The sequence below is a fragment of the Nyctereutes procyonoides genome, unplaced genomic scaffold (genome assembly GCF_905146905.1).
Source record: "Nyctereutes procyonoides isolate TBG_1078 unplaced genomic scaffold, NYPRO_anot_genome, whole genome shotgun sequence".
In the NCBI taxonomy this organism is placed as follows: domain Eukaryota; kingdom Metazoa; phylum Chordata; class Mammalia; order Carnivora; family Canidae; genus Nyctereutes; species Nyctereutes procyonoides.
Window position 1 is genome coordinate 26,952,690 of NW_026575020.1, and position 22,297 is coordinate 26,974,986.

At 40.8% G+C, this 22,297-nt stretch overlaps 1 protein-coding gene across 2 annotated transcripts; it reads left to right on the forward strand.

Moving 5' to 3' along the window:
* The first annotated feature begins 5 nt into the window (after positions 1–5).
* On the forward strand, positions 6–21,413 carry GLOD4 (glyoxalase domain containing 4). 2 transcript variants are annotated; one of them, XM_055323618.1, is made up of 9 exons: positions 6–147; positions 2,195–2,244; positions 2,814–2,934; positions 8,882–9,026; positions 12,833–12,969; positions 13,745–13,831; positions 14,103–14,216; positions 14,306–14,392; positions 21,147–21,413. In XM_055323618.1, the coding sequence occupies exons 1-9, from the start codon at positions 52–54 to the stop codon at positions 21,210–21,212; spliced, it is 903 nt and encodes a 300-aa protein (XP_055179593.1). In that variant the 5' UTR covers positions 6–51; the 3' UTR covers positions 21,213–21,413. The 2 variants fall into 2 exon arrangements, with proteins under 2 accessions (XP_055179593.1, XP_055179603.1); XM_055323628.1 differs by lacking the exons at positions 2,195–2,244; positions 2,814–2,934 and having other exon boundaries at positions 14–147.
* The last annotated feature ends 884 nt before the right edge of the window (positions 21,414–22,297 follow it).

The window sequence follows — 22,297 nt, forward strand, 5'->3', positions numbered from 1 at the left end:
GACCAGTGACGTCACGACCGACCCGCGCAGCCTCCTGACTGTGTTTCGCTAATGGCTATGGCTACTCGTCGAGCTTTGCACTTCGTGTTCAAAGTGGGAAACCGCTTCCAGACGGCGCGTTTCTTTCGCGATGTCCTGGGGATGAAGGTGCAGACGGGGCGGAGGGGGCTGGCGCGCGAGGTTGGGTGGCCGGGACCGCTGAGCCCCACTAGCCCCAGAAGGGGACAAATGGGTGTTCCGTGAATCTCCGCCAGCGCCCGGGGGTCAGACCTTAGCCCTGGACTCCGCATTAGCCCTGTCAGGTTTTCAGCTCCAGGAAGCGTTGCATGTTTCTGGTTGGGCTAGATGACCTTTGAAAGGGGCCTTTATTAGTCTCCGACTGTTTGCCCTCACGCTTTTAAGTTCATTCACAAATACTGAGCCTCAGCCCTTGTGGAGCTTCCAGTCAAGCGGGAAAGATCATAAACAAAAAGCAATATAATACTTCTCCAGTGAACAATAACTCAGTTACTGTTTGGAGCCTTTCAGTTTAGATAATCAGCCTACTTAGAGCTCTGCTTCTCCCAAGGCTTCTGGTCGCTTGGATATTCACTCTCTGGGTGATTGCACCGGCCCTCCTTTTAGCAGTCCAGATCTAAGTGTGAAGTCAGTACCCATTCTTTCTAACACCCGGAAGCGGCCTCTCCAGCCCTAGGCAGCTGCGATTTTGCAGGGATTCCTGCGTGGCAAATGCAGGTGGAAGCTATTGGAGAGCTCCTGAGCAAGGACTTTAGAGGTGCAAGGGTGCAATTTAATGTAGAGAGTGAAGAAGACGTGGAATGCAAGGGAGTTACCCGAATTCGTCAGTCATTTAAAATATATCATCCGCGTTTCACGGTCCTGTGTTGAGCTGATTTGTATATAGTTAACAGTAATGGAAATCAAAACTTGATTAAGTGAGGGAAAACCACAAAACTCTCCCTTAATGTGTTTCTTCATTGGTTAAAGGGTTGTTGTGAAGATTAAACACTGTTATATGTGTGGTATTTAATATATCATATGTATTGTATAAGTAGTAGCCACCACTATTATTACAAAAGTACTACAGGAAAGATTTAATTTCAGCCTGAGTTGTCAGGAAATAATCCACAGAGAATTGAATTTGAGTTGATGGTAAGATTTCCACAAACAAAGATTAGAGGGAGGAGTGTACTAGGAAAACTGGAAGAGCCCGTGAAAAAATAAGGTATGTTTGGAAAACACCACTAGTTTTCTGTGCCTTTAGCTTAGATTACTTAGTTGAAGTTGAGGTGGGATACAGGACAAATAGGTTAGGACTACCTTTTTTTTTTTTTTTTAAGATTACTTATTTATTTATTTGAGAGAGAGCAAGAGGGAAGGGGGAGGAGGAGAGGGAGAAGCAGAGTCCCAACACCAGGCTTGATCCCAGGACCTGGAGAACATGACCTGAGCCGAAGGCAGACACTTAACCAACTGAGCCACCCAGGTGCTCCTGGGACTACTTCTGATGGTATCTTGAATACTGAGGAATTTGGATTTTATGGCACAGTAAGTAGGGAGTTCTCACATTTTAGAACAGGGTAATGATGTAATCAGAGCAGTGCATGAGGGATGTAATTTTATGGTAGTATTAAGGAAAGAGACCAATAAAGATGATTTTTAATAGTGTAGGAGAGAACGGATAAGAACTTGACCCGGAGCAATAGCAGCAGGAATCAAAAAGGAGAATAGGCACTACAACATTGAGAGGCTACTGTGGGGGGTTCTGTGTCAATTGGTTTCCTAAATTATCTATTATCTATAACAAGTTGGGAGACCCAGACCCTAAGCAATGTTCCTAGTGTTCTCAGTCTCAGACAACTGTTGATGACAGACATATTTCCAAATCAGAATTCTCTAATGCTGAAGGCTATCCTTTGTTTCTTTGTGTTGTTGTTTTTATTTTAACTCCACAGCACTGCTTCCCAATCTAAGTAAATTTCACAAGCTTGGTTGCCTGACCCTTGATGTCAAACTGTTCTTCCTTACTTCTTACTTCCAGTCTGGGAAAGATGTAAAGCTCATTGTCTTTTGTTTGTTTTAGAAGTAAATCTTACAAATTATAAATGTCTGTGTTTTAACATTTTAGCTTGTGCTAAATAAGTTGTGTACGATACTGGTAACATTTTAGGGTATATTCTAATTCCCTTACCAGATTCTGCGGCATGAGGAATTTGAAGAAGGCTGCAAAGCTGCCTGTAATGGGTATGACACCTTGTTTCTTAAAATCTCCTTTAGGCTCTGAATACCCCTGGAGAACAGAAGACAGTTTCGTGAAGTGAGTGTAAGGCAGTGGAATAAATTCAAGAATCAATAAATCAGGGTGGCAGCTTCAAAAACACAAATAAATGTATACTGTAATTGAAGCAATGTCATATCTAGTATCCCTTAGCTCAGTAGCCAGAGCAAGCTGGAAAATTCCAAGGCCTAATGAGAATTGCATTCTTGTTGATAGATATGCAAAAAAAAAAAAAAAAAAAAAAGGTTGTAGAAGTATCTTTACAGGAGTGTGTCCCCTACTTTAAAGAAAAGGTAAACGAATTTTTCCTCAAATAAGTGCCAGACAGATGGTCTTTGGAGCTTCTGGTGGTGAGGCCCATGAACACTGTTCATACTTGTCGTCAGCACCAGCTGAGAGGTCATCTCATCCTTACAGATACTTAGAGGACCAGAGGGGACTGACTACCCACTACTCTGTCCCAAGAGCTCCTTAGGGGAGACCTGAGATAGATTTTATCTGTGTTCACTGGGTTCATTTACTTGAATTTTTCTAGGCCTTATGATGGGAAATGGAGTAAAACAATGGTGGGATTTGGACCTGAAGATGATCATTTTGTTGCAGAATTGACTTATAATTATGGCATCGGACATTACAAGCTTGGCAATGATTTCATGGTAAATGTCATTTTATTCTAGCCAGTTTTGGCTGAGGCCCCCCCCCCCCTTTTTTAAGATTTTATTTACTTGAGAGAGAGCATGCACAAGCAGGGGGAGGGACAGAGGAAGAGGGAGAAGTAGACTCCCCATTGAGCAGCAAGCCAAGGTGGGACTCAGTCCCAGGACTCCGGGATCATGACCTAAGCTGAAGACAGACACTTAACCTACTGAGCCACTCAGGCGCCCTTGGGTGTACCTCTTATTGCAGTCCCTGATACAACGTTGGGTATTATGGCTGCTGAATTGATGGCTTTTGAGTGCAGGCAAGTGATGAGTTTTATGTTTTCTGTTAGGAAGAAAAACTGCTCATGCACCTGTCTTAGAGCTGACATCAGGATGAAATATGTTCTTCCATGTTTAGGAGTCAAACTCAAGACTCAGAGACAGCTTTGAGGGAGACAAGACTCCTCTAGCGGAATGACTGAACCTTGAGAGATAGATAGAAGGGCTAGAGAAATACTTTTAGACCAGAGAAATGTTTTTCTTTGTGAACCATTAGGATTAGGCTGTACTATTATGGCCAGTACTAGTCAGAGAAAAACATGAGACACGTTTAAGGAGAGAGAGAAGGAGGCATTGCATATACTGCATTCATTCCTTCATTCATGCAAGAGTTCAAGTTAGGATGCATCTAATAGTTACAGTAGCTGCCTCTTACTGGGTAGCTACTGTGTACTAGCTAGAATGTCACTGGCCCCAAATACACAGCAAGATAAGAGTAACTAGTTTTCTCTCAGTATCTACTGAGTAAATCTACCTCATGCCAGATGTTATTTTGGTCATTGGATCTTGCTATTCCTCTTAACTCATGTCAAAATAATAATGACAGGGCAGCCCCGGTGGCTCAGCGGTTTAGCGCCGCCTTCAGCCCAGGGCCTGATCCTGGGGACCAGGGATCGAGTCCCACATCAGGCTCCCTGCATGAGGCCTGTTTCTCCCTTTGTCTGCGTCTCTGCCTCTCTCTCTCTGTGTGTCTGTCATGAATAAATAAATAAAATCTTTAAAAATAATAATAATAATCACAGTTAAATGGAAGTTTTATGAGAAATATCTATGAAAGTGTTTTGTAAATGAAAAGGATGGTTCAGGTTTAATGTATTTGTGTCTTTGTTTTACTATTTCTCATTCTTCGTGTCTCACTAATTCATTCATTCATTTGTTCATTCATTTTTATTAGAGAGAGAGTCTCAAGTAGGCTCCACATCCAAGCACAGAGCGTAATGAGGGCTTCAGTCTCACAACTGTGAGATTATGACCTGAACCAAAATCAAGAATCAGATGCTTAACCAGCTGAGCCACTCAGGTAGCCCTAATTTATTCACTTAATAGATATTTATTGTGACTTACACATGCCATGTACTTGATTCAGTTCTGGGGATACAGTAGAGTGAAGCATGTTCCCTGGCCTAAGAAGCTTCCTGTCTATTGGGAGAAACAAGTAAAGAGACCAAAGAATATATTGTGATAAATGCTAAGGCAAGAATAGGTAGATGTGGGAACACCTAGGAGGAAGTCCCTTCTTACTCCCCAAGAAGTGAGAGTTCAGGGAAAGCTTCCCAGAAGTGACACCTGAGCCAGGGAGTGGGGTGGAGGTGGGAGGATGAGATGGGTGTCCTCAGCATGTGCACAGGGTTGGAGGTGAGAGAGAGCCCAGCAGTCAGGGAGATGTGAATAGCTCAGTCTACCTGAAGCTAAGTGTGTGAAGAGGAAGTCGGTAGAGATGAGGCTGGAGAAGTAAGCTGGGACCACATCATATTAAGAGTGTTGACACTTTGCTCTAAAAACAGTGAAAAAAAAAACAGTGAAGCAATTTTTAAAAAGATTTTATTTATTTATTCATGAGAGACACAGAGAAAGAGAGGCAGAGACATAGACAGAGGGAGAAGCAGGCTCCCCGTAGGGAGCCCAATGCAGAACTTGATCCCAGGATTCCCAGGATCATGCCCTGAGCCAAAGGCAGATGCTCAATCACTGAGTCACCCAGGTGTCCCAAGTGAAGCAATTTTTAAAACAGAGGAATGACTAGTATTTGTGGTGTGCAAGAATCCACCTTGCTGGAGCATTGAGATTGGGTTGGAAGGAAGCAAAACTAAAAGTGAGGAGACTAGCTCAAAGGTAGTATAGCAAGAGACTAGAAGTCCCTTAACTAATGTGGCAGTAGTGGGAGATGGAGAGATTTGAGAGATGTTTAGGAAATAGAGTTAAAAGGATTTGGTGATTTCAGTGTAAATAAAAATTTCTTTGTGTTTCTCCTTATCGTTTCCTTACTCTCCAAATTTAAATCAGGGAGAGAAAAAAGAGCAAAACCATCTTGGCACCATCAACATTTCACCAGCTCAAGACAGATGTTGATTGATGGTGCTGTAGGAGTTAGAGGTCATGCAGGTGGAGAAGAGCAGAGCTGCTCCACTGTGGGTCTTTTTGAAAGACTCTGGTATTAAAATATCCCTAATGCCAGGACCTTCTGTGCTCCTCAGTTCATGGAACAAAAAGAAAAACAGGTCACATAGAACTCCCATTTATATAAAGAGTTCCCATCCATTAAAAAGAAGAGGATCACAGATGCCTGGGTGGTTCAGTCATTTAGTGTCCAATCTGGTTAGTGATCAGATTTTGCCTTAGGTCATGATCTGAGGGTCATGAGATCAAGCCCCGCATCTGGGTCCATGCTCAGCTGAGAGTCTCCTTGAGATTCTCTCCCTCTTCCTCTGCCCCTCCTTCTCTCTTTCTCCCTCTCTCTTTCTGTCTTTCAAATAAATAAGTTGTTGATCCTTTTTTTAAGATTTAATTTTTTTAAAGGGGCAAAAACTATGAACAGATAGCCATAGAAAATAAATTAGAAATGTCTCTCAAACACTGAAAAAGATGATCAACTGCCAAGCTGTCATTTGTCACCTATTAGATTGACAGAAATCAAGAAGTGTGATGACATTGTGTTAGGGTGTTAGACAACTGTCCCTCATACATTACTTATAAGAGTATAAATTACTACAGCCTCAGTTTGGCAATATCAAAATAATTAATGCATTTGACCTTGGACCTTGAAGTTTCACACCTAGGAATTTAGTTGACGTGTGTTAGCTAACAAACATGTTAAATGAACTATGTATTAAATTATTTATTGTGGTATTTATTCATACAACATATACTTATTGAGTGACTGCTATGTGCTAGCATAGTTCCAGGAACCTTGGATAACTAGTGAACAAAACAGACAAAAATCTATGCCTGGCAGGGGAGGGAATCAGCGCCTGACAATATATAGAATAAATAGATCATATGATATGTTGTGTTAAAGGAGATCATTGTTGCTGGAAAAGTACAGAGCAGAGGAAGGGATGAGGAGCATGGAACAGATGGCTGGTTTTAATTTTAAGGAGGATGTTGAAGAGGTGACATTTGAGGAAAGTCTCACAGGAGAGAAGAGAGTTAGCCATGTGGATATCACAAGGAACAGCAATCCAGATAGAACAGCCTGTGCAGAAGCCCTCAAAGAGCACTTACTTATGTTCAAGAAAATGCAAGGAGGCCAGATGCCTGGAATAGAGCAAGGGGAAAGTGGGAGGAGATGGGGTCAGAAAAGACATGATATCAGATTGTATTGGGCTTTTCAGACCATTAGGAGCCATCCCTGAGTGAAATGATGAGCTATCAAGGGTTTTAAGCAGGGGAAAAACAACATAAGGTTGCTGTCTTGAGGGTAGAGTGTGTTTCAGAAAATTTACTTTGGCTACAGAGGGACGATGGATTGACAAGGCTCAGGGAAAGACAGGCCATTATGGTGATCCAAATTAGAAATGCAGCTGGTCTTACCAGAAGACACAGTGTACATTTTTAGGTGTTTTGGTTAAATTTAAATAATACCTTGATAATTGGTTTAAATTTTTTTGTTTAAAAAAGTGAAAATAAAAATAGAACATCTAAAGTAGGTAGCTGGCAAACCAAGGTAAGATTGAAATTTCTCTGACGAAATCTTGAAAAAACTTGTCTTAAAGATTTATTTATTCATGAGAGACACACACAGAGAGAGGCAGAGAGATAGGCAGAGGGAGAAGCAGGCTCCTCGCAGGGAGCCCGAAGTGGGACTCGATCCTGGATCCTAGGATCACGCCCTGAGCTGAAGGCAGCCGCCCAACCGATGAGCCACCCAGGTGTCCCTAGATCTTTAAAATTAAGAGATTATCTTTGGTATCAAAATGATTAAACCAGGGGCAGCCCAGGTGGCTCAGCAGTTTAGTGCTGCTTTCAGCCCAGGGTGTGATACTGGAGACCTGGGATCAAGTCCCATGTCAGGCTCCCTGCATGGAGCCTGCTTCTCTCTCTACCTGTTTCTCTGCCTCTCTCTCTCTCTCTCTCTCTCTCTCTCTCTCTCTCTCTATCTCATGAATAAATAAATAAAATCGTTAAAAAAAAAAAGATCAAACCTCTTGGGGCACCCAGGTGGCTCAGTCGGTTAAGGGTTTGCCTTTGGCTCAGGCTGTGATCTTGGGGTCCTGGAATAGAGCTCCACGTCAGGCTCCCTACTCAGTGAGGAGTCTGCTTCTCCCTCTTTCCCTTTTCCTCCTTCCCCTTCTTGCGCAGGTGTGCTCTCTCTCTCTCAAATAAATAAAAATTTTTAAAAAGATTTTATTTATTTATTCCTAAGAGACAGAGAGAGAGGCACAGACATAGGCAGAGAGAGAAGCAGTCTTCCTGCAGGGAACCCAATGTAGGACTCCATCCCATACCCCAGGATCACAACCTGAGCCAAAGGCAAACCCTCAGCCATTGAACCATCTAGGTACCCCAATAAATAAAATCCTTTTTAAAATAAAATAAAATGACCAGACTTCTCTAGCCTTTGAACTTCTGTCCTACAATTCACAACATTTGGGATCTTTGTAGAAGAAGTATGTCCAAAACCTACTTTAAAATCACTAGAATCTTTAAAAAAAAAAAAAAAAAAAAAGGGCAGCCCGGGTGGCGCAGCGGTTTAGCGCCGCCTGCAGCCCGGGCGTGGTCCTGGAGACCTGGGATCGAGTCCCACGTCAGGCTCTCTGTGTGGTGCCTGCTTCTCCCTCTGCCTGTGTCTCTGCCTCTCTCTCTCTCTCTCTCTCTCTCTCTCTCTCTCTGTCTCTATGAATAAATAAAATAAAATCTTAAAAAAAAATAAAAAATAAAAAATAAAAATAAAATCACTAGAAGAGGGCAGCCTGGGTGGCTCAGCGGTTTAGCGCTGGCTTTGGCCCAGGGCCTGATCCTGGGGCCCCGGGATCAAGTCCCACGTCGGCTCCCTGCGTGGACCCTGCTTCTCCCTCTGCTTGTGTCTCTGCCTCTCTCTCTGTGTCTCTCATGAATAAATAAATAAAATCTTTAAAAATAAATTAGTAAGTAAATAAATCACTAGAAGAGGGGCGCGTAGGTAGCTCAGTCAGTTAAGCGTCTGTTTGCCTTAGGCTTAGGTCATGAAGTCAGGCTCCCTGCTCAGTGGGGAGCCTGCTTCTTCTCCCTCTGCTATTCCCCCTGCTTGTGTGCACGTGTACATTTTCTCTCTCAAATAAATAAATAAAACCTTTTAAAAAATCTCTGGTGGAGGGGCATCTGAATGTTTCAGTGGTTGAGCATCTACCTTTGACTCAGGTCGTGATCTTGGGGTCCTGGGATGGAGTTCCGCATCGGGCTCCCTGCAGAGAGCCTGCTTCTCCCTCTGCCTAGCTCTCTGTGTGTCCCTCCTGAATAAATAAAATCTTAAAATAAAAAAATAAAAATCACTGGAAGAAAATTTGGAATTAAATCCAAATTTAATTCCAGTTAAATTAAATCTTAGGTGCATTGATGTAAAGGCAGTGGGGTTTTGCCTTATTATCTATCTTGTTCTAGAAAAGATCTGTGGTTATACGGTTGGTGATACTGTTGTTTGTCATAGGGTATCACACTCATTTCCAGCCAAGCTGTCTGCAATGCCAGGAAGCTGGAGTGGCCTCTTAGTGAAGTTACAGAAGGTATTTTTGAAACTGAGGCCCCAGGAGGATATAAGTTCTATTTGCAGGATCACAGTCCACCTGAGTCAGGTAATTATACCCGGACTAATAAAAGCCCTGTTTCTAACCATATCTTTGATGAAACAAGAGAGGAACTGGATTTCTTTCTCCTATGGAGTCTTTCTATATTGACATGATGTCTTTCCCAAGCCAGTGTTTCTTATTTTTTGAGAAATCCTATTTCTTTCTTTTTTCTTTATTTTTCTCCTTTTTTTAGAGAGATAGAAATAGAGTGTGTGTGTGCAGGGGGAGGAAGGGTAGAGACAGAGGGAGAGAGAGAATCTTAAGCAGGCTCTACACCTGGTGCAGAGCCCCATGTAGGGCTCAATCTTACGACCCTGAGGTTACGACCTAAGCCTAAATCAAAAGTCCAGCCTTAACCGACTGAGCCACCTAAGCAACCCAACAAATCATATTTTCATAATAGAACTTGAGTGCATAATTCTAGGGGCTCTAAACTGGCTCTGGTTCTATTATGCTGGTAATATATCTATTTAGAATACTTTAAGCTGTCACAGAAAACTGATCTCTAACATGAACAATGAGAAAATGCTTTAGCTCACAGAGCAGGTATTCTGTGGGTTAGTTGATTCAGCATCTCAGCAGTGGCATCAAGAATCCAGCTTTTCTCTGTCTCTCCATCCTTTTGTCCACAAGAGTCTACTTCTAGAGCCAGTGCCCTTGTGGTTGTTGGGTGGATGCCAGTAGCAATTAGGGCTACATGCTTCCACATTCTCATCTGACAGGGGCGGGAGAGACTGACTTCTGTTGCTTTTTATTAAAAGCAAAGCCAAAACTTTCCTAGAAGCTTCCTGCGGACTTCTTGGTCAGATTTGATTCACACTCCTGCCCCTGAATGAATCACTGCTAAGGAAAATAGGATTATCCTTAGACCAGAGTACCTGGTTGGGTCAGTCGGTTAAGTGTCTGCCTTCAGCTCAGGTATGATCCCAGGGTCCTGGGATTAAACCCCACATAGGCCTCCCTGCTCAGCAGGAAGCCTGCTTTTCCTCTCCCTCTGCTCTTCTCCCCACCTTGTGCTTTCTCTCTCTCTCTCTCTCTCTCTCTCTCTCTGTGTGTGTCTCTCTCAAATAAATAAATAAAATCTTAAAAAAAAAAAAAAGGATTATCTTTAGACCGGTTGGTCCTGTCTTTCCAGCCCAGGTTAGTTTCCCAAACTATAGTGCTAATATTAGGTGAGTGAGGGTGGAATGGAGGTGAGAAGCCCAGTAGGCTAACTGACATGCGGAAAGAAACTTTGCATAACATGTTTCATTTACCGCAGAAGCATACTCATTATATGTGTATTTCCTGCATGTTTTGCTATCTGCTCTGCCAAAAGAAAAACAACAGCAGAAAACACTAGTGAATAATAAAGGCGGTTCTGCCTGCATTTCAGTCTATTAGCACACTTCATGTGAAGTGTGGGAGACATATATTCTCTTTCTTTCACTGGTCTGTGTCAGTGCCCAAATGCTCCTTGTACTGAGTCTTACTGTGTGTATAATGCTACTTGCTTTTCATCTGGAACTCAACAAAGGAAAGAATGATCTGTTCCAGTGCGGGAGGTTAGACTGGTGCTGTAGGACTTATTGCCAGATGGTATTTCTGTACTTCACTGGTGATGTAAGGGATTTTTATGATTATTTTTATTGATGGATGATTCTTGCATATAAAGCAAAAATTAAACTTTAAAGCTTAACTCCTGCCACTAACTCCACTGTGCATTTTTCCCCCTAATTTTAATGATGTTTCAATACATAAAATAATGGAGAGCCTCACAATCCTAAGATTTTTTTTTCTTTGGAATGATAATGCTTTTAGGAAATTAATTTCCGACTGGTAATAAAGTCAAATCTAGGGCAGCCCCGGTGGCGCAGCGGTTTAGCGCCGCCTACAGCCCAGGGCATGATCCTGGAGACCCGGGATCGAGTCCCATGTCAGGCTCTCTGTGTGGCGCCTGCTTCTCCCTCTGCCTGTGTCTCTGCCTCTCTCTCTGTCTCTATGAATAAATAAAATAAAATCTTTAAAAAAAAAAAAAGTCAAATCTATTGGCCTGGTTGGTGTCCAGTCTTCCCTTGAATAACTGGGTCCTGGGCAGTCTCACCCACTTGTTGCCATTCCTGTTCTTCATCCGTCAGGGACCCAGTTGGCTGGGATTTGTTCATTTCTTAGTGAACAGGGAAAACTAACAGTCTGCCAGGCAGAGGCACCTGTTAGAAACAATTTGCCTTTATCATTGTATTGCTATTCTAGCAAATGGGGCTGAGGCAGTGAAAACCAAAGAAAAATGTACTGAATTTATCATAGAGCAGCTCTTCAGAAGATCACCTTACAATATAAAAATTTTCAATCATGTTAAATGTTCCAGTATAACTTTTATCTTTTTTGCAAAAAATAGATTTTTTTCCTAGATAGGTAAGTAAAGAAAAAGGAAGAAAACAGTACCCACATAGCCAGATAATCACTGTTAACATTTTAGAGTGTATCTTTCCAATCATTTATGGAAAGAAATTTATGTATATATCTATCATATGCTCCATTGTAGCGATTCCATTGTATTACATGGTGGGAAGGTTAAATAGTTGTCTGTTGTTGGATATTTATGTTGTCCCTAGGGTTTCATTTTTATGAGCAACACCATAAAGAATGCTTTGTGCTGAAAGCCCTTCATACATCTACATTAGTTCTTTAATTGGTGCTAATAGGATTGCTCTTTGAAGAGCAGTTTACATTTTTTAGGTTTTGGGTATGTTCTGTCAAATTGTTGCCTAGAAGTGTATTAATTTACACTCTGCCAGTATTATATGAATGTGATTTTTTTCTGCTGCCTTATCACAGTTAATACTTTCAAAATTATTCGCCAATGAGATAACAAAGTTTTTGTTTTAATTCTGATTTCTTTGATTATTTGTGAGATTGAATGTTTTTGTATGTTCATTGACCATTCCAGTTCATTCTTTTTTTTTTTTTTTAAGATATTATTTATTCATTCATGTGTGAGAGAGAGAGGCAGAGACACAGGTAGAGGGAGAAGCAGGCTCCATGCAGGGAGCCTGATGTGGGACTCGATCCTGGGTCTTGATCCCGGGTCTTGATCCTGGGTCTCCAGGATCACACCCTGGCGGAAGGCAGAGGCACAACTGCTGAGCCACCCGGGGGGGCCCTCCAGTTCATTCTTTTGTGGATTAATGCTTTGTGCTTTTTACCTATTTTTCTAGGATGTTCATCTTTTTCTTAGTAATGTTTAGAGATGACTTAAATATTAAGGGCTTTTTGTCATATGTGTTGCAAAAATGCTTCCTACTTTATCATTTACTCTTGGATGGTAATTTAAAAAGAAAATCTTTCTCCATCCCAAAATTGCAGCAATAATGACCTGGTTTTAGTATTTTCATGGTTTCATTCTTTAAATTTCATTCTTGAGCAGCCCCCATGGCTCAGAGGTTTAGCATCGCCTTCGGCCCAGGGCATGATCCTGGAGACCTGGGATCAAGTCCCACATCGGGCTCCCTTCATGGAGCCTGCTTCTCCGTCTGCCTGTGTCTCTGCCTCTTTCTGTCTCTCACGAATAAACAAATAAAATCTTTAAAAATTTTTTCATTCTTTAACCTACCAGAACTATATTTTGCCATTTAAAGGTATAATTTTTTTCTCAGTAAATGGCAAGCCAGTTATCTTTGTGCCACTTATTGAATAATGTGCCCTTTTATACTGACTTAAAATCCTTTTCTTATCATAAACTAAATTCTTACATATACTCGAGCCTGATACAGTCTTTCTATTCTATTCCATTGCACTGATTTGTCTGTTCCTACCGTTCTATTACTCTCCAGATCCTGTATTAAAAGTAACTCTAGCAGTGTCTGATCTTCAGAAGTCCTTGAACTACTGGTCTAATCTACTGGGAATGAAAATTTATGAAAAAGATGAAGAGAAGCAAAGGGTTTTGCTGGGCTATGCTGATAACCAAGTGAGTGATCTTGGAGAGAAGTAATCTGTTACCTTGAGTTTGCTTTATAAATGAGGTTAACATGAAGGTTATTTGCAGAGTTTTTTACACAATGGTTCAATAATTACACAGATAAACAGAAAGAAGAAAATAAAAATTGCTGATAACCTCATCACCCTGATAACTACCTTTGTTTATACTTGGGGATATATCCTTTTAGAAGTGGAACTGCTGAGTCAGGAGAGATGGAGACAAGATTTAATATTGTAACAATGTTCTATTTTCGTCTTTTAAAAAAATAACCTAGCATTTGAACATGATTTAGTCCTTGTACTCTGACCTAGCAGATCTACTTCTAGGAATGATTTCACAGATATACTCACCATTCATGTGAGCAAGGAAATGTGTACAAGGTTATCTGTTGCAGCATTATAATAGCAAAAGATAAGAAATAACCTCAATGTCCTCTGCATTAGAGGAATAGTTCAATAATTTATGGTTAATCCATAGAATGGATTACTGTGCAGCTATCAAAAAGGAAGCACATCTTTATGTGCTGATGGAGTAACATTGGGTAAAAACAAGGGACAGAATAGTGCGTAAATTATGCTACTGTTTGGATGGAAAAAAAAGATCTATCCATGCCACTTGCCTAGGAGGACGCACAGGAAACCTCTGGCAGAGAATAGAAGGGAGAGTTAGTTTTTACTTTATTCCTTAGTACTGTTTGGATTTTTTTTTTTTAACCACATAACCTGTCCCCCCAAAAGAGACCCACTTTCTTATTTCTTTTCAGTGTAAGCTGGAGCTACAGGGTATTAAGGGTACAGTTGATCATGCAGCAGCTTTTGGAAGAATTGCCTTTTCTTGCCCCCAAAAAGAGGTAATGTGTGTTCCTGAATCTTTTATGTAAGCTCTGTGACTAGCTAGTTGAACCAGCTAAGAATCTCATCCTCCCTTTAGGTTTGTTCTGATTGTGGCTTTGGTATCAAGTTCAACAGTTGTCTCGAGAGCAGCTGAGATAATAAAATCAAACAAATGGTGCCTGGGTTCTCTCTGGTTAATCTGATACTCCTCCCCTAGGGCTGATGAGAACCACAGTGTGTGAGTGCTTTGTGACCCCTTGCTCACTTTGCCTCTTTGTTTTTCTCTAGTTACCAGACTTAGAAGACTTGATGAAAAGGGAAAACCAGAAGATTCTGACTCCCCTGGTGAGTCTGGATACCCCAGGGAAAGCAACAGTACAAGTGATCATTCTGGCTGACCCTGTAAGTATTACCCAGGAAAGGGATGGGCTGCCCCAGGGGTTTTTTCAAGGTGTCTCTTTGCCAAGCTTCTTTTCTCTTTGTTGATGTAGGATGGACATGAAATTTGCTTTGTAGGGGATGAAGCATTTCGAGAACTTTCTAAGATGGATCCAGAGGGAAGCAGATTGTTGGATGAGGTGAGTCTCATTTCTGACTTTGTATCCCCATAGGCCCACAGGGGGTAGTGTTAAGTGTGTGGGGGAAAATGCTAAAGCAACAGGGTCCAGTGCTGTGTTCTATTGTTGATAAGGTGACTTTTGAGTCAAGAATGTCTCATTGCACCTATATGACTCTCCCTCTCTCTTTTTAAGCTTTTATTTATAAATACCCTCTATATACCCAACGTGGGGCTCAGAGCCACAACCCTGAGATCAAGAGTCACATGCTCTACTGACTGAGCCAGCCAGGTGCCCCTAAAACATTTCATTTCTTTAAAACTAATCTACACCCAGTGTGGGGCTCGAACTCACTTTCCCAACAGCAAGAGTTGAGCGCTTTACCAACTGAGCCAGTCAGGTGCCCTAGCACCCATCTGACTCTTAGCTGGGTGCAGCATTTGTGCCTTTATTTTTTTTATTTTTTATTTTTTTAAAGATTTTATTTTTATTATTATTTTTATTTATTTATTTATTTATTCATTTATTCATGAGAGACACAGAGAGAGATAGAGAAGCAGAGACACAGGCAGAAGGAGAAGCAGGCTCCATGCAGGGGGCCTGATGTGGGACTCAATCCTGGGTCTCCAGGATCAGGCCCTGGGCTGCAGGCAGCGCTAAACCGCTGAGCCACCCGGGCTGCCCGCATTTGTGCCTTTAAACTTGTTCATGCTCCCTGGGGGAACCACTCCTGCTCTATGCATCATGGTTCTGCTCAGTAAGGGGAAAGGCCTGGATACCCTCCCTTGCTTCTTTAGCTCTTTTGGTCCTCTCGTTTCTAGTCCACAGTGGCAGAATTCCCTTCTTCTCTAACGAATTGTTCTTGCTAGCATTCAAACAAGCTTTCGTGTCTCCCATCTTTTAAAAATCTTTTGCCCCATATCCCTTCTCCATATTCCTTTAAAAAATCTGCTTATACTGTGTTTCTTCTTCTTACCTTCCATTCATATTTCATTGTGTTCTGCACTGGCTTCCTTCACTCAGGAAAATGCTCCTGTTGATGTCATCAGTGACTTCCATCTTGCCACGTCCAGCAACTACTTTTCTTTCTTTATTAAGATTTTAAGATTTTAATTATATATGAGAGACACACACAGAGAGAGAGGCAGAGACATAGGCAGAGGGAGAAGCAGGCTCCATGCAGGGAGTCCGATGTGGGACTTGATCCCGGGACCAGGATCATGCCCTGGGCCGAAGGTAGACACTCAACCACTGAGCCACCCAGGCGTCTCCAGCAACTACTTTTTTTTCCTCATCAAACTCAGTCTTTTCTCAGCATCCAAAGCCACTGTTGTATTCCAGCTTCTAGTACATACCTGGTGTGTAGTAGAAACTTAGTGAATGCTCTGTTGATGATTAAAGAAATGAACCAATCTGTCCTAGTTCTTCACTTATTATTTGTGTGATTAACTGTAAGTAATTAACTTCTCTGAACTTCAGTTTGGGGGGTATTTTTGTCTTGTTTTAAGTAATCCTTATGCCCAACATGGGGCTTGAACTTAAGACCCCAAAGTCAAGAGTTACATGTTCTACCAACTGACCCAACCAGGTGCCTTTATTTTATTTATTTATTTTTTAAGATTTGTATTTATTTATTCATGAGAGACACAGGCAGTGAGAGAGGCAGGCTCCATGCAGGGAGCCTGATGCGGAACTCAATCCTAGGACTCCAGGATCACACCCTGGGCTGAAGGCAAGCAATTAACCACTGAGCCACCCGGGCATCCCAACCAGGTGCCTGTCTTTCTTTCTTTCTTTCTTTCTTTCTTTCTTTCTTTCTTTCTTTCTTTCTTTCTTTCTTTCTTTCTTTCTTTCTTTTCTTTCTTTCTTTCTTTCTTTCTTTCTTCTTTCTTTCTTTCTTTCTTTCTTCTTTCTTTCTTTCTTTCTTTCTTCTTTCTTTCTTTCTCTTCCTTCTTCTTTCTTTCTTTCTTTCTTTCTTTCTTCTTTCTTTCTTCTTTCTTTCTTCTTTCTTTCTTTCTTCTTTCTTTCTTTCTTTCTTTCTTCTTTCTTTTCTTTCTTTTCTTTCTTTTCTTTCTTCTTCCCTTCCTTCCTCCCTCCTCCTCCTCCCTCTTTTTTCTTTCTTTCTTTCTTTCTTTCTTTCTTTCTTTCTTTCTTTCTTTCTTTCTTTCTTCTTTCTTTTCTTTTCCTTTCTTTCTTTTTCTTCTTTCTTCCTTCCTTCCTTCCTTCCTTCCTTCCTTTCTTTCTTTCTTTCTTTCTTTCTTTCTTTCTTTCTTTCTTTCTTTTCTTTCTTTTCTTTCTTTCTAGATTTATTTATTTATTTATGATGGACATAGAGAGAGAGAGAGAGACAGAGACACAGGAGGAGGGAGAAGCAGGCTCCATGCTGGGAACCTGACGCGGGACTCAATCCCGGGACTCCAGGATCGCGCCCTGGGCCAAAGGCAGGCGCCAAACTGCTGAGCCACCCAGGGATCCCCCCAACCAGGTGCCTTTAAACTTCAATTTTCTTACCTGAAAACTTGAGAAAATAGGATCATATACCTCATAGGATGGTTGTATGATGTATAGAGTGTGGCAAACTGCTGACATCATAACAGACATTTGATTAACTAAAACAGGAAACAGAAAATAAAGCGTCAATAAATTTTATCATAAAATAGAATCTCAGACAACCTCTCAGTTGGCACATTTGTTAGACTTTTTCCTTCCTGCTTTTTCATATCACTGACCAGTTTCTTCCTTCAAGCTCTTTTCTCCTTTGGTCTTAGAGATCATGCCATCTTCATATCTCTCTGACAGCTTCTCCTCAGACACAAGCATCTTTTTCTGTCTCATTCCAAAACAATTTCCCCCACAGCCTCACTCCAGCTATCTTTTATTCTCCACATTTTTCCTCTTCTCTGAGGAGAAGTTACCTGTGACTGGTTATCTCTCCTCTGAACTGCAACCATCATCCATTGTCTGACTTCCTAATTTCTAGTTCGTACTCCTTCCTATGCTCCAAATAAGTATTTTTTGTTGTTATTGAGGTAAAATATACATGGAATATAAATGAACAGAAATTTAGTGTTCCCTTTGATGAGTTTTGACAATTAAATATTCTCATACAACTGCAGTTCAAAAATAGAGCATTTTCATCATTGTAGAAAGTTCTCCCATGCCCATTTCCAGCAATCCCACCCCTGCCTCCCAGAGGCAAGTACTGTACTGATTTGTCACATTATTTATGAGAAACTGCCAAACAGTTGTCCAAAATGATTGAACCACTTTACATTTCTGTCAGCCATGTATATGTCTGTCTCAGAGTTCCAGCTGTTCCACATCCTCATCAGCATTTGTATTTTTCTGGGTTTTTGTTTTAGCTATCCTAGAACATGGAAAATGGTTTCTCATTGTAGTTTCAATTTTCATTTCCCTGATACTACTGATATTTAGCACTTTTGAGTATGCTTATTAACCATTGGCATAACTTCCTTTGTGATTTATATGTTGAAGTCTTTTGTCCATTTCTTTCCATAGATTTTATTTTCAACATATAGCAATTAAAAATTCTAGAAATACACAAGCACAACAAATCTCTATGTGACTATAACTAATCAACACTGCCAAAATTTTTTATTATTCCTTACCACCCAACTTCTTATTTTATTTTTTTTGCTAGGGAATTCTAAAGCAAATCTTTTCACTGTGTTATTTCAACCCTAAATACTTAAGTATTTTATACATTTTAATTTTTTAAAATATTTTATTTATTGGGCAGCCCTGGTGGCTCAGCAGTTTGGCGCCGCCTTCAGCCCAGGGTATGATCTTGGAGACCCAGGATCAAGTCCCATGTCCGGCTCCCTGCATGGAGCTTGCTTCTCCCTCTGCCTGTGTCTCTGCCCCTCTCTCTCTCTCTCTCTCTCTCTCTTTGTCTCTCATGCATAAATAAATAAAATCTTAAAAAATTTTTTTATTTATTTATTTGAGAGAGAGAGAGAGCACGCAAGTGAGAGTATGAACCAGGGGAGGAGGGGTAGAGGGAGAGGGAGAAACAGAATCCCTGCTGAGAAGAGAGCCCAACATAGGGCTTGCAGGGCTCAATCCTAGGACCCTGAAATCATGACCTGAGCTGAAGGCAGCCACTTGACCAATGCTGAGCCACCCAGGTGCCCCAGTATTTTATACATTTTTAAATTATTTAAAAGAAATAAAAATCAAGGAATTTTCTTATGTGCCATATTGATATTATCACACTTAAAAAAATCACTAGTGTATCCTTAATGTTACTTAAAATCCAGTTTTGTTTTTTTTTGAGATTTTACTTATTTATTCATAGACACAGAGAGAGAGAGGCAGAGACACAGACAGAGGGATAAGCAGGCTCCATGCAGGGAGCCCGATGTGGGACTCAATCCCGGGTCTCCAGGATCATACCCCAGGCTGCAGGGGGCGCCAAACTGCTGCGCCACCGGGGCTGCCCTTAAAATCCAGTTTTTATTTAAATTTCCCTGATTAAAAAAAAAATTCCCTGATTATCTAAAAATGATTAATAGTTGGTTTTCCCTATGTATTTTTAAATTAGCTTTAATATAATTGGGCTGTATCAATACAGAACAATTTATATGATCCATTGAGTTTCATGACAAACTAGTTGGAAGACACACCTCTGATCTATTTTACATTTTAGCCACTCTAGTCTGTAATCTCTAAGTATGAATGTATTTTTACACTTTCATACTACGTGTCTTTGCTCACATGATTTTATCCTCCTGGAATATCCCTTATTTAAATATTTGCTTATTTTTAAGTCCCATTCAAATCCATTTTATAAAAAACATTTGGTTATTTATCTTGTTGATTGATTAGAATTCTGGATGTGAGTCATTTGTTAAATATCTACAAATGCAAGTACTTTTCCCAGTCTATGGCTTGCTAATTTATTTTCTTACCCAGAGTCTTTTGAAGAGCAGAAAAAAGTTTAAGTTCAGTTTATCAACTTCTTTTATGTTTAGTGGTTTCTCTGTCCATTAGTGTTTAAGCAAATGAAACCTCTTCACCTAGATAAACCCTGGGCTGAATTTCAAAAGGTAGAGAAATTTAATGTAACATTTTTATTTATCATAAGGAAGACTGCTATGAACATTCTTGAGTAAATCTTATAAGCATGTTTCATTTCTCTTTGGTAAATACCTAGGAGTAGAACTGCTTTCACTTTTAACATTTACTCTGCTTTTGATTATGGAATAATTTTGGGTTTACAAAGCAATTTTTGAACATTGTTTCTCCTCACCCCAGTTAGTAACCAAGAAGTGTGAGTTCTACCTCTGAAATCTCTTCTCTCTGTACTTTCCTTTGGAAAGGGCCCTCATCATCACCTGTCATAGTGCAGAAACCTCCTCTCACCCTGCAGCCATCCCTCCTGCCAACATCAGCTTTCTGAAGCACAAATCCAGTCATTTCAAAAACGGTTTATCTTCTCAGAGCTCCTGTTGTCTCCAAGATACATTCTAAACTCTGAGAGAGCATGGGACCTGCCCGGCCCTTCCTGCTCTTTGATATTCTGTGCTGCCCTCCTTCCTCCCTCCTATTCCAGGCTCAGTGAGCCTTATGTATTAACCAAGATCTGTCTTCTTGCCTCCACGTAAAGGTCTCTTTCCTTCCTTCTTTATTTAGCTCATCCTTTAAGACTCAGAAGCTTTCTTGGACTCTCTGCACCAGTGTTTGTTGTTCCCTTCATTTTTTATGGCTCCTTAGAGACAGAAACTTCTGCAGCATTGTTGGTTTTCTCTTATTTTGCATACTTTGATTTTCAAAACTATTTTTATTTTCATCAAAATAGAAAGTCTGTATTGAGATTTGATATAAATGCAGTGCAACAGTGTCTTGTCCCATCTCTGAGTCCCACTGCCTGGGCCAGCTGCTTTCACCTTCACTGCTTCTAAATTAAAAATATGTATACTTTTGTTTCAGTGGCAGGCACCATCTTTGCACTTCCTTCTGAGGCAAATGAGTCTTTTTACACCACTTCTCCAATTAGTTACTTGTTTCCTTTCTGTCTGATAGCACTTTGTTCACGATTCCGTTAAAGCAGATGCCCTAGGTGACACACATGCCTGCGTGTACCTCATGCAAGCAAAATAGTTGTCTCCTTATCTGAGTCCTCCGCTATTCTATGCTCCTCAAAGCCTCAGACTATGTCTCTGCCACCACCCTGAACCCAACGTAATACCTAGCTCAAATGAGAGCTGGTATTTTTAAAGGCATTTCTGCACTTGCTTTTTGACTCCATAAATGAATGTATATCCTTACCAAAGGATTTAAAGATTTTATTTGAGAGTGAGAGCATATGAGCTAGAGGGAGTGGAAGAAAGAATCTGAAGCAGACTCTGTGTTGAGCATAGAGCCTGATGAGTGGCTCAGTCACACGATCCGGAGATCATGACCTGAGCTGAATCCAAGAGTCAGATACTCAATCAACTGAGCCACCCAGGCGCCCCCTGAATGAACACTTTTTAATTGTTAATGACTGTAGATAGTACAAAACTGTCTATTTTATTTTGGAGACTTTTTTAAAAAAGATTTTGTTTATTCATGACAGACAGAGAGAGAGAGAGAGAGACGGGCAGAGACACAGGCAGAGGGAGAAGCAGGCTCCATGCAGGGAGCCTGACATGGAACTCGATCCCAGGTCTCCAGGATCATACCCTGGGCTGAAGGCGGCACTACACTGCTGGGCCACCAGGGCTGCCCTGTTTTAGAGACTTAACTATATATTCCAATTCTCTTTCTGTAGGCAATGGCGGCAGATAAAAGTGACGAATGGTTCACTAAACAAAATAAATCCAAGGCTTCGGGATAACAGAAGACATGATGTGGAACAGCATTTGTGATTCCTGTGTAGCACCTGCAAGGCCTGATGTATCTGTGCATGATAAATGTTCTCACAACTTGGTTGTTTCCTGTATAGGCAAGGGGGGTGTGGTGGTAAAGATCTGTGTGTTATACTCTTTGAAAGCTCTAAGATAAATTTTAGAAATAAAATCCTATTATTATCAGTCCATTTAGAGGAGAATTCTTGCTGTAATCTGCACTGTCGCTGGAATGGCACATTCTATATATAACTCTAGTAGATTAGTCATAAAATATTTTTTAGCTTGGGCAATTATGTGGAGCATTAACCTTTGGTTGGAGATGAAGGGAATTTTAATAAGCTTAGAGCAGGAATATTTCCAGCTCCATGATAGTATGCTGATCTAATGCCTTCCTCTGGCAGGCCTTGACATTGAAAAATGTTAAAGAAATTTTATACCTTGAATCAAAAAGATTTGACTAGCAACCCACATATTCCTTACTTTAAAATTTTGAGCAGCTAGAGAAAGCAGATAGAAGGATCTAATGTGTTGTTGCTACATGCCTGCCTTCATGCTACTTTATATAATTTTTTAAAATCCTCATGGAAATTCCCCCTTTTTTTTTTTGAGATTTTATTTATTCATTCATGAGAGATACAGAGAGACAGAGGCACAGATACAGGCAGATGGAGAAGCAGGCTCTATGTAGGGAGCCTGAAGTGGGACTTGATCCCAGGACTCCAGGATCACGCCCTGAGCTGAAGGCGGACACCCAACCGCTGGGCCACCCAGGCATCCCGAGAGAATTTTCATTTCTTAAATACGGATTAGATTATTTCTGCAGCCTGAAAAAAAAATTTAATGATTTATTGTAGTTTTCTAATTAGTTCCACAGAACAAATAAATTTCAGTCATTGAAATTATTAGTCAACAATTACATTGGCCATATTTATTATAAATGTTTTTTGAAAGTATACCTCTGAAATCAAGTTGTTACACCAGCCTCTAAGACTCTTAAAGGTATTTTTAAAATGGTTGTGGCTCAGTTTGTTAAGGATCTGCCCCTTCAGCTCAGGTCATGATTCCAGGGTCC

Excerpts from the sequence above, each read along its gene's own strand:
- GLOD4 (XM_055323618.1), top strand. The coding sequence starts at position 52 with ATGGCTATGGCTACTCGTCGAGCTTTGCACTTCGTGTTCAAAGTGGGA. Across the intron at positions 9,027-12,832 it reads TCACAGTCCACCTGAGTCAG|ATCCTGTATTAAAAGTAACT; the intron begins GTAATTATACCC and ends ATTACTCTCCAG. Across the intron at positions 14,393-21,146 it reads GAAGCAGATTGTTGGATGAG|GCAATGGCGGCAGATAAAAG; the intron begins GTGAGTCTCATT and ends CTCTTTCTGTAG.